At 40.9% G+C, this 13027-nt stretch overlaps 1 protein-coding gene across 1 annotated transcript in view; it reads left to right on the plus strand.

Moving 5' to 3' along the window:
• Positions 1 to 13027, plus strand: part of Pgr (progesterone receptor) — a 62286-nt gene that overhangs the window by 15122 nt on the left and 34137 nt on the right. The window contains exon 3 of the mRNA XM_031344541.1: positions 4592 to 4708. Within this exon, the coding sequence (XP_031200401.1) occupies positions 4592 to 4708 (117 nt within the window). The remainder of the gene's footprint in view (positions 1 to 4591; positions 4709 to 13027) is intronic.

Raw genomic sequence — 13027 nt, forward strand, 5'->3', positions numbered from 1 at the left:
TGTGTGTGTGTGTGTGTGTGTGTGTGTGTGTGTGTGTGCGTGTGTGTGTGTGTGTGTGTGTGTGTGAGGTGCCTGTGGATGTCAGAAGAGGGCACTCACTCCCCTGGAGCTATACTTAAAGGTGGGTGTGAGCCACCAATGTGGGTGCTGGGAGACCACCTCTGATCTTCAAAAAGAGTAGGAATCACTCTTAACCATTGAGCCATCTCTTCAGCCCCATGATTTCATATATTCTGAAACTCTGCTTTCCTCATTTCAAACATAATAATCTGTCAGATATTATTTTTTTTCTGAACATAGAATCCAATGGCAAGTAAAATTGTGATTACAAGAGTCTTCGATTATCAGCATGATTGTTTTGTTCATGTTTCATGAATCTCTGACAGGATACATGCACAATAAATCCTCCTTGTTTCATTTTAAAGTGAAATTAAGATATGCTTGTAAGCTATAAGAAGAATGGCATTGTTTTACAAGTTTGTAAGTCACTTTAATATTGGCCTTCATAAAAGACTGATGGAGTCTCCTGTCTGCAACCACATCTAATCTGCTGTTTTGGTTGAAGTCTATGAAAAGGTGGCCCTACAAAGACACAAAGTTGTAAAATAGACAAGTGTTTTGATGGCCTTTTTAGGCATCAAAAGGAGCAGCCATTTCATTAAAGGATACTTTTCCACTTTTATTGTCCTTTCTGATTTTATCTCCTACAAGTCACTCTCCTGTTTCTTTCTTCCAAAAGGAAACTTTTTATTTTTAAAGTAAAATTTATAATGGAAGCCTTGAACTGTGCAATTTTTTTAATTTAATTATCAAATTCCAAAGTGAGTAGTTTGTATCCTAAAATCTAGAATTTTCCAGTGAGTTTTGTGTCTCTCTCTCATTTTTTCCTTCTAACATTATCATGATGTTTATACATTCAATGTGGTTCAATCACTTGAATGAATTTATTTAAATTATGTTTAGCCACTGTCTTAGTTCATTTCCTCTTGCTAACAACATAATACCACAGGCTGGATGAATTACAAGGAAAGTGTTCTGTTTCTAGATCATTGTTCTGGTGCAAGTTGAGGGGACACACCTAATACCTTCTTGGTTTCTGAGTTCTGAGACAAAGAAGGACACATATTGAGACAAAGAGCTAAACTGAGACCCAGAAAACTGGATGTTAGAGTAGACCATCTCCTTAAGTAATCCATGGAACCACTATTCTCTTAAGTCTTGAATGGTATGCTCAGGTAAGCCCACTGTTACGATAAAGCTCTATTCAGCCATCCCACCTGCTCCCACCGTTTCACATCTCTCTATGGTTTTAAATATCAGCATGAACTCCACAGGACACAGATGGTCTTTAAGCCATAGCACCAGCATGGCTTTGGCACAGTTTTCTCAGTCTTCCATAAAGTCAAAATCTTTGCCATAAAAGAGCATCCCATTTGCTTGCCTGTTATTTCATCAATATTTTCTCTAAGGATGGCAGGTTATTTTGGATGAAAGGACTAGATTTAAGTAATCTGATTCCTAGTATCTGTTGTAGCCAACACTGGACAGAAGTAGAAAATACATTTTTTGAAAAGTTATGGGGCCAAGAATTTATACCATTATTTCACACAAAACAGTTGTACAGATATTTGGAGACCACAGAGTTCTTCATTGTGAGGGATGTTCTATCCACTGTAGAATGCTTGGCAGAGTGATAGGACCCTCGTCCATAAGCACCTACTTAAGTTTATCAATCAAAATCCTGTTCATCCATTGTGGAATACCTGGCAGAGGGTTGAAGAAAATTGACTCTAGCTGCTCCTGTTTCTCTTAAGAGCATATAAAGCTTTTAAATTTTACAAAATATCCTTTAGTTAAAAGTAATTCATAAGTATCTATATTTGTAGTAGCATTGAAATGAAGTGCATTGTACTGGTTGTATACAGTTGTAACTAAATGACTAACAGAGTGATTTAAAGTGAGAATGGTTTGCTTTGGCTCACAGTTTCGGAGGACTCATACCATTGGGCTCAAGTTGGGCCCCAAATCATGGAAGAATTGTAGAGGAGTAAGCCATTCTTTACCTTGCAGAAACAAAGTAGAAAAGGCCAAGAAAAGTCCTGCCTAATCTTCCAAGGGAAGCCTCCAGCCACCCACTGCATACAGCTGCACTGCTCTGTAACCAACGATTTATTTTGTCTTGGTTTTAGACCAAGACAATTTGCCTTCTCATCTGAAGTTTGACTTCACTGGCCTTCCTGTGCTGTGTCTTCTCCTGTTTTCATGGTCACAGTAGCTTTGTGAAAGTCTACTTTTTAAGCAGAGCTCAGTTTGTAGTGCTCTTCTTTAAGCCTGCTTAGGTTACCTGTGTAGATTTTTTTCCATTAGAAATTTTATTCATCCAATATGTATTTAATCATACTTTTTCTCCCTGCCTCAGCTCTTCTCAGATACTCCTTATCTTTCTATCTGTCCAACCTTATACTCTCTCTTTCTTCACCTCTCTTGCTTTCCCTTGCTTTTTTCAAACACACACACACACACACACACACACACACACACACACACACATACACAGACACCTGAAAAAATAAATAAGTAAAAAAATACAGTAAGACAAAAAGGATACCTAAACAAAATCACCACCAACAAGATGAAACAAAATCCCACAGAAAAAACATGGAGTTCGCTTGGTGTTGGTTGACTGCTCCTGGGCATGGAGGCTGCCTTGGGGTGAGGTTGATATACCCAGTCACACTCATCCATGGGTTTTAAAACCCAGTTCTTAGATCTAAGGCTCCATTTGTGCCTCTTGAGATTACATCTTTGCCTTTTTCTTTCTCCACTTCTGGGTTATAGAAATTGAGTCTTTATAAAAAGTAGCCCAAATTAAATAAGCAACATGCTTCTATTGAATTTTATCCAGGACTTCTGTGCCACTATTTCTGGGAAGACTTTCTCCTTGTGCACCAATTCATGCCACCTCAGTTTCCACTTACACTGTTAAGACAGGGATACTTAGCATGCTAGACTCTGAAAAACATAAAAAGGTATACAAAGTTTAAAGGAAAAGGGGGTTGAGGTAGGATAAGGACCAAGCCATGTATGATAGTGTGAGCCTTTAATCATAGTATTGGAGAGGCAGAGACAGATGGCTCCCAGGAGCTTACTGAGACCAGCTAACCTAGTCTAATTGGTGAGCCCCAGATCTCAGAGAGATATCTTTTGTAAGACATCAAAGGTTGACTTATAGCCTTCAAATGCATACCCCTCTACACACACACACACACACACACACACACACACACACACACACACAAATAAATACAAAGGAAAAGCATAATATAATGTAATGGGTGGTATTTCTTTCCTTCTTTTCCCATTCTGAAATAGATGATAAATTTCCCGAGGAGAAAGAATGATCATCATGTTGTGTCATATAGTTCAGGAAATTTTTCTTCAAGTTTCAACATAGTCAGGTGCAGTAAACATTAATTGGGAGCTAGACAGCATCTCCTATTGGGGTTGTCATTATGACATGCATGTGGTTAACTCTTGTTGGAGAATGTATGGATAGATAGTTAAGTAGTTTAATAGGTTACCTTGCTATAGACATCCAGAGTGACCATGTTATATCTGACCAAGGAGAAGTTATGTTGTACAAAGAATAAGCAAATAGGTCTAAGCATGCTACATCTTAAAACCTGAGTATAAGCTAGGAAAGATTATTATTAGGAAAGTGGAGGCAATAGATGGTTTACTGGACTGTTACCCCCAAAGTTTAAGACTGCATAGATTTCCATACTAACACTGGGACAAAGCCAGTCTCTTTGTTCTTGACTTCTTAAACCTAAACATGAACCTAGGAGCCTAAAGAAATGGGACCTGTAATGAAGTCCCTTACATTATTAATGGCTGAAAGTTCTGGGCAGGCATTGAGCTACAGAGGCAGTGTCTGGGCTCCATGCTACATTCGTAGGCAACTCTTGTTGGGACTGCATGATTGCCATGTTCCTTTAGCCAAACAGACTCTATGGAGAGTAACCTGTAACTGTACCTTGGGTGATGGTGTGTCTGCTTCCCAGTTCTGATGGCTGAGCACTTAGTTCCAAAGATGCTCATCATTTAGAATGAACTGAGTTTCCAGTCCCTATGGACCCACCCATTAACAACATCTCAGTATCCATTACAGTCTTCTGTAGGTGCTATTGGAGTGACACATGAGAGAGAAGATGTGGGTTATGTAAACCCATTAAGACTATAACTTCATGTCAGCATGCTCAACTATCAGAATGCCCCTTGGCACTTAAAAATAAATGCTGGGCTACCCAGCTCTTCACCTGCCATGACATAAAAATTGTATTCAATATAATAGTCATGGCTCCTTTATTTAGATGTAAACTGTTGTTTAAATGTTTTTAGTACTCACTATTATTTCATTTAGACCCTCAACTCAAAGGTGAGGTACCACGTAGGCCTGTCTTATTTCTTGCATACAATAGTGGCCAACAAAAGGCAGGCTGCAAGGACCATGAGCCTGATGGTCTGCGTAGACCTTTTTTGACTCTGAGTCTTTACAACTTGTGAATAACTTGTACCTTTTCATTTTTAGGGCAGCATAACTATTTATGTGCTGGAAGAAATGACTGCATTGTTGATAAAATCCGCAGAAAAAACTGCCCAGCGTGTCGTCTGAGAAAGTGCTGTCAGGCTGGCATGGTCCTTGGAGGTAATGCTGATGTTTTCATCAACAGTATAGTGTGTCTTGCACTTTATTATAGCACTGAGTGAGGAGGATCACAATACTTTTATTAATTTATTTATTTATTCAGTTTACATCACAGCATCTCTCCCTCCCCTTCTCCCAGAATCACTCTTACAAATCAATCTCCCATGACCCCCTTGCCTTTTCTTGAGAGAAGGGGGAGTCCCCCTTGGGTACGGGCCTGCCCTGGGACATCCAATCTCAGCAGGACTAAGCACATCTTCTCCCATTGAGATCCGACCAGATAGTCCATTTAGAGAAAGTGATACAATGGCAGGAAATAAATTCAGAGACAGCCCCCTCTCTACTTCGATTCTTAGAGGACCCACATAAAGACCAAGCTGCACATTTGTTATGAATGAGTAGAGAGCTTAGGTCCAGCCACTACATACTCTTTGGTTGGTGGTTCAGCCTCTGTGAGCCAACGTGAGTCCATATTAGTTGACTCTGTAGGTCTTCTTGTGGTGTCCTTGACCTCTCTGGCTCCCTCAATCCTAACTCCTAATCTTCAATATTACTCCCAAGTGCTATCTGATGTTTTGGTTATGGTATAAGAGTTTATTTCTGGGAAGAGGCTTTGTATCTTTTTCCATCAGCTGCTGGATAAAGTCTCTCAGGAGATGAGTATGCTAGGCTCCTGTTTGCAAGCATAGCGGAGTATCATTAAGTGTCAGGGGCTGGCTCTTTGCCATGGGATGGGTCTCAAGTTGTGCCAGTCATTGGTTAGCCTTTCCCCAGTCTCTACTCCATGTTTATCCTTGTGCATCTTGTAGGCAGGACAAATTTGGGGTTGAAGATTTTGTGGGTAGGTTGATGCCTCCTCTATCCACTGAAAATCCCACCTGTGACAGGAGATGACCACTTCAGTCTTCACATCTCCCACTGGTAGGAGTCATCGCTTTCTAGGTAGGGTCATCCCCATAGACCCCTGGGAACTTTCCCCATTCAGAGTCTCTTGCTAGTCCCAGACATGTTCCCTACCAATTTTTGTTCTCACACCCAGCCCTCTCCCACTTGCTCCCATACCTGATTTCCATCCTTGTTCTCCTTCTCACCCCCTCTCTCATCTCAATCCCTTTCTTTATCCACCTCTGATATCTATTTTGTTTCCTCTTCTGAATGGGATTCACACACCCTCCCTTAAGCCTTCTTTATTATTCAGTTTCTTTGGGTCTGTGGATTGTAGCATGATTATTCTCTACTTTATGGCTAATGTCTACTTAGATGTAAGTACATACCATGGGTGTCTTTCTGGGTCTGGGTTACCTCACTCAAGATGATGTTTTTCTAGTTCCATCCATTTACCTGAAAATTTCATTATGTCTTTGCTTTTAATAGTTGAGTAGTGTTCCATTGTGTAAATATGCCACATCTTCTTTACCCATTATTCAGTGGAGGGACATATGGGTTGTTTCCCTACATGTCTTTGCTATTATGAAGAAAACTGCTATGAACATAGTTGAGCAAGTGTCCTTGTGGTATAATAGAGCATCTTTTGTATATATATATATACCCAGGAGTAATATAGCTGAGTCTTGTGATAGAACTAATCCCAATTTTCTGAAAAACCACCAAATTGGTATCCAAAGTGTTTGTACAAGTTTGTACTCCCATCAGCAATGGAGGAGTGTTCCTCTTGCTCCACAATCTCACCAGCATGTGCTGGCACTTGAGTTTTTGATCTTAGCCATTTCGATGGGTATAAGATGTTCTCTTAGGGTGGTTTTGATTTGCCTGATGACCAAAGAAGTTGAACATTTTTTAAGTATTTCTCCATCATTAGAGAATCCACTGTTGACAATTCTCTATTTAGCTGTGTACTCCAGTTTATAATTGGATTATTTAGTTTGTTGGTGTCTAATTTATGTATTTTGGACATTAACCCTCTATTAGACGTAATGTTGTTGATAACATTCTTTTCCCATTGTGTAGGCTGCCATTTTGTCCTATTGATGATGTCCTTAGCCTTGCAAAAGTTTTTCCATTTCAAGAGGTCCCATTTATTGTTGATCTTAGTACCTGAGCCATTGGTGTTCTGTTCAAGAATTTGTCTCCTGTTCCAATATGTTTAAGGCAGTTCCCCACTTTCTCTTCATTATATTTAGTGTGTCTGGTTTTGTATTTGCATTTTGCTACACGGACACATCCAGTTAGACCAGCACCATTTGTTGAAGATGCTCTTCCTGTTCCCTTGTATGGGTTTGGCTTCTTTGTAAAAAATCAAGTGTCCATTTCTGGGTCTTCAATTCTACTCTACTGATCAACCTGTCTGTTTTATGCCAATAACATGCAGTTTTTTTTTAAAGTTTAATTTATTTTATGTATATGAGTACACTGTAGCTGGCTTCAGACATACCAGAAGAGGGCATTGGATCCCATTACAGACAGCTATGAGCCACCATATGGTTGCTGGGAATTGAACTCAGGGCCTCTGGAAGAGCAGTCTGTGCTCCTAACCTCTGAGCCATCTCTCCAGCCCAACATGCAGTTTTTATTACTATCACTCTGTAATATAGCTATTGCTCAGGATTGTTTTAGCTTTCCTGAATTTTTTCTTTTTCTATATGAAGATGAGAATTTCTCTTCAAAGTCTTTAAAGAGTTGTGTTAGAATTTTGACCAGAACTTCATTGCATCTGTAGATTGCTTTTGGTGAGATATACATTTTTACTATGTTAATCTTACTGATCCATAAGCATGAGAAGAATCCCAGTTTTTCCCTATTAGATTATTTATCATTTCAGGTACTTTCCATTCTTTTTTTAAAAAATTTTATTGGTTATTTAATTTATTTACACTTCAAATGTTATCCTACTTCCTGGTTGCCCCTCTGCAAACCCCCATTCCATCCCCTCCTCCCTGCTTTATGAAGAGGCTTCCCTCACCCCCTACTCACACCTTACCACCCTAGCATTCCTCTATACTGGGGCATTGAGCCTTCACAGGAACAAGGGCCTCCCCTCCCATTGATGGCAGACAATGCCATCCTCTGCTACATATGCAACTTGAGCCATGGATCTCTCCATGTATATTGTTTGGCTGGTGGTTTAGTCCCTGGGAGCTTTGGGGGGGTCTTGTTGGTTGATATTGCTGTTCTTCCTATGGGGTTACAAATCCCTTTAGCTCCTTCAGTCTTCCCCATAACTCCTCTATTGGGGTCCCCATACTCAGTCCGATGGTTGGCTGCAAGTATCCGCATCTGTATTGGTAAGGCTCTGGCAGAGCCTCTCAGGAGACAGCTATATCAGACTCCTGTCAGCAAGCACTTCTAGGCATCAGCAATAGTGTCTGGGTTTGGTGACTGCATATGGGATGGATCCCCAGGTGGGGCGGTCTCTGGATGGCCTTCCCTTCGGTCCATGTATTTTCTTTAGACAGAAGCAATTCTGGGTTAACATTTTTGAGTTGAGTAAGTGGCCTCACCCCTTAACCGGTGGCTGTGCCCAAACTCCAGATATGGTCTCTCCAGGTTCTCTCTCCCCTTTGTTGAGTATTTTAGCTAATGCCATCCCCATTGGGTCCTGGGAGCCTCTTGCTTTCCAGGCACCTAGGACTCCCAGTTCCCCACCCCTATTGCTACACACCTCACCCTGTATATATCTCTCCCCAACTCCTCCCACACCTGATCCTGCCCCCATTTCCCCTCCTCCTCTTCTCTTCCTTCAAAATTCCTCTCACCTCTACCTCTCATGATTATTTTGTTTCTCCATTAAGTAGTACTGAAGCATCCACATTTTGGTCTTCTTTCTTCGTGAGCTTTATATGGTCTCTGAGTTGTATAGTGGGTATTCTGATCTTTTTTCCTAATATCAATGAGTACATATCATGTGTGTTCTCTTGTGACTGGGTTACCTCACTCAGGATGATATTTTCTAGTTTCATCCATTTGTCTGCAAATTTCATTAAATCATTGTTTTCCCAATGTTTTTATTCATCCTTATTCTTGATTTTTCTTGTTTGTTAGTGGTGACCATTCATAATCCAGTTTGAAGCAACCAACAATACAATCTTGTTAATTCTGTAGATTTCCAGCCTGCTACATTCTGTTGTGTATCAGTAGACTTTATGGTAGTGTGTGGTCCTGCCTTTAGATGGTATGGGTTGGAGGTTAGCCACTGCTGCTTACCACCTGTGTGATTTTTAAATGATTCTCAGATCTGTTGGGGGCCTTAGACTCCTTGAATATAGAGTAAGAGATCAGAGGTATCATCGAGCTTAGAACTTGATCCTGAAGGTTTGTCAGATGCAGATTAAACAGTGAGAAACTAAATGACCATCACCAACATTGGACTGAAAATCCACTTGATGGACATGTAGTTGTTCCCTGTCCATGTTTTTGTTATTAGACTCCCTACAGCTTTTAATAATATGGCAATAAAAACATTAAAGTTGGACCTGGCAGATGACTGAGTAGGTAAAGTTGCTTGCTATTAAACCTAATGACTCAAGTTTTAACCCTAGAGCCCATGTGATGTGTCTTAGTCAGGGTTTCTATTCCTTCACAAACATCATGAGCAAGAAGCAAGTTGGGGAGGAAAGAGTTTATTCAGCTTACACTTCCACACTGCTGTTCATCACCAAAGGAAGTCAGGACTGGAACTCAAGCAGGTCAGGAAGCAGGAGTTGATGCAGAGGTCATTGAGGGATGTTCCTTACTGGCTTGCTTCCCCTGGCTTGGTCAGCTTGCTTTCTTATAGAACCCAAGACCATGACCATGAGCCCAGGGATGGCACCACCTTAATAGGCCCTCCTGCCTTGATCACTAATTGAGAAAATACTTTACAGCTTGATCTCATGGAGGCATTTCCTCAAGGGAGGCTCCTTTCTCTGTGATAACTCCAGCCTGTGTCAAGTTGACACACAAAACCAGCCAGTATCTGGTAGAAGGGAAAAACTAATGTTTCATAGTAGTACTCTATGTTATTCATATGTACAGCATGGCATATGGATATGCCACTCAATCAGACATACTGAAGTCATGAGCTGTAGATGGCAAAATACTTCTCTTGCAAACCTGAGTTTGATCTCCAGAATCCACCTTTAAAAAAGGCTGGGTATAGTAACTCTGACTTATGACCCAAGTTCTTGGGAGACAAAGACCAAAATGTCACTGAGGCTTGGAGGCTAGCCAGTGTAGTCTATTTGGCAAGCTCCAGGTCTGTTATTAGACACCATCTAACAAAAGAAGAGGAGCAAGTCCCATGGTTATCTTTTAACCTCCACAAACACATGCACACAAATGCAAGCACACTCTTACACACACACATACACACACACACACACACATGTATACACACACACATGCACTCACACACATACACATAAAAATATTAGAGTCAGACTTCAAAATAATGGTTTGTTTGTTCTTTGGGTATTCCATATATTTTGATCATGTTCATTGCCTCTATAACATTTCCCAGATTTACCTGATTCCCTTCCATACAGCTTCTATCTGTTTCTCCCTTCCTTTTTCTCTCTCTTTTAAAAATAAAAATCTGTGGAATCCAAGACCTGGCCTGGTGTATGGTTGGTAGACACAAATGATATTCCATTGGGAGGTGACAGCCGTGTCCTACACAAGAATGCTTAGGAATCAGTTTTGTATATGAATAAATCCTGTAAAAAGCCCAATAAAACATGCATTATATGTTGACATTAAAAGCTTTCTTCTTTCTCGTGTTGCCTAAGGCAAGCTTGCTTGTGTTCCCTCAATGTTCCATATTTCTTCCTTCAGGAGGTGTTATTTTTAGAACAATGTTCTTCAGATTTAAAACATCACCCCAGTGCTATTTCCTCCCTAAAATTTTGCCAGTGTTCTTGGGCAAAATTAACACCCGCTCAACACTCTGGCCACTTCGCAATAACTCACTGAGTTAGAGCATTCCCGGTATTTTATGGTCTCATGATTACTGACTATTTTCCCCAAGCCAACGCCCAGGTCTCAAATGTGCTCATACAATGCCTGGCTGGGAAGGCACTCAGAAGGCAGTGACTACATCAGTACACCCACTTTTCAAGTCTTGCACCTCAATTTCCTCCTCCTCTTGTGTCAATGTTATCTCCAGAAGTCCTTGTGACCTCCCATGTTTTAGAAAGCCAGTTTTTCTCACAAGTCACATATCTTGTTTGTGCTCTGAGAAAGACTTGAAGATGCTGCAGCTTCTCCTGCTTCTACCTCTGATTTTTCTATGGCAATGGGGTCCCTAATACAATGAATGGCCTTCCCCCATCAGGATTATAATAATTCATCAATCCAAGGACAATTTCATAATGGATTTTGATAATACTTAATTCCTGCTCCTCTCCCAACTCTTCCTAGCTCTATCCTACTCAACTTTGTATCCTTCTGCTCTCTTTCCCTCCCTCCCTCTCTCTCCCTCCTCCCCTCTCCCCTCTCTCTCTCCGCCCTTAAATTAATTATCTACGTATCTACAGATCCCGTTTAACTGCCCACATACTTCTGGGTATGAGGTCACCCACTGAAGCTTGGCTGACCCATCTGTCAGGAACTTTATTCATATTCTCCCTTAAATGCCTTTAAATTTTTTCCCCTTTAACCACAGATTAGATATAGAGTTGTGGACAGAATCTCCAGGGTCTATCTGATTATGTGGGGTCTGAACTATAGAATCTCATGATGTTCTTGGGCTCTGCCCTTCAATCCAAGCTTGTATCATCTTTTATTGTGCTCTTTGTACAAATTTCTTGTTTTCTTGTCTGTTCACTCCATTATTTGAGTACTTCTCAAGCCAAGCTCTAACACCTCCATAATTCCCACATATTTTCACAATTCTACATTAGCACTTTTAACTAGGATTTCTCCCTCTTCTGACTTCTTTTCTCTGCTCACTTCTCTTTCTTTCTTATTTGCTTTCTTCCTGCCTACCCCTCTTCACTCCTCTTTTCCCTCATTTTTTTGATATCAGCAGGAAATTAAAATTTCCATTGTGTACAATGCTTTTCTTACAATTTTAAGGATGTTTTTCTTGATATCTAGAACTTACTCTTTAGAATGGATGGGCATAGTGATTCTAGTTTTAGGCAGTAAAGACCAACACATCACTGGGGGTTGATGGCCAGCCATTCTAGCCAACCTGATACAATCCAGGGTTTCAATGGACAGTCTCACAAACTCCAGCCTTCATAGGGCTTGCACTCTGAAGTGTAGAAGGTGACACACATGCCAATGGTCAACAGGTTCTTTGAACAATGTTAAGTGGGTGCATAGATGCATGTGTGTCAGGGATACAGCTGGTCTCTGACCCACATTCTGGCTCAGACCTTTATTCCATAAGCAGAACTATTTCTGAGACAATGAGGTTGTTAGTAATGACTTTCCTAAAGCAGTGTGAATCTATTCCTAACAGTTTAAATGTACATCCAATGTACTGCTGAAAAATAGCTTACATAGTGATTTGCACTCCTCCACGGGAAGACTAGATTAGATTAGACCAATATGCTTTGTGTTTAGTGTGTTACGCACCCTACTTAGATCTGTCCTTGCTGCTCTTACCCAAAGAACAGTCTAATCTCTATTAAGATAATTATGTTGTAAAAGGTTTGTGTCTGAGTATTGAGAGCAAGGGCAGATTTTACCAGTGTAAGATATAGAGGAGCCTGGCAGTATGCTGTTTCCTGGTTTCTAGGGGATGAAAATGGGGAAAGAAGAGAAGCAGGTCCACCTGGACCTTCTGTGTGCCACTTTCATAGTGCCTCGTCTCTTCCAAGTTCATAGGATTGGTCTGTCAGAGCCCCACTAGTCAGTGCAGCTGAGGTAACTAAGGGCTTCCTCTGCAAACCGGTTTCCTCCCGATGATGATCTTTATGTAGCTTTCTCTACTCCTAACACTGCTACTTGTCCAGGAGGTCAGCACAAGACCCAGGTCCCCACAGTGTTGTGCTAAGGATAAGGGAAAAGCTCCTTCTGAGAAACACGGCCAAGGTTTTCAAGGAGAGCCCCAGAGTGTGAACCCTTTAGGAGAAAATGGAAAGTGCTGTTTATAAAGCATTTATATCTCCATTTGGATAATACTGTATATCCAAAAAAGTACAACATTCTGCATCTTGGTGGGGATCTTTTTAGGAAGTAAGTCCGTGGAACTGGAAGAAGTTAGCTTGGAGCAGCAAGAATCGAGTTTGAGCCGGGTGGTGGTGGCACACACCTTTAATCCCAGCACTTGGGAGGCAGAAACAGGCAAATTTCTAAGTTTGAGGCCAACCTGGTCTACAGACTGAGTTCCAGGACAGCCAGGGCTACACAGAGAAACCTTGTTTTGAAAAAAAA

Source organism: Mastomys coucha, unplaced genomic scaffold, assembly GCF_008632895.1.
Source record: "Mastomys coucha isolate ucsf_1 unplaced genomic scaffold, UCSF_Mcou_1 pScaffold23, whole genome shotgun sequence".
Taxonomy (NCBI): Eukaryota; Metazoa; Chordata; class Mammalia; order Rodentia; family Muridae; genus Mastomys; species Mastomys coucha.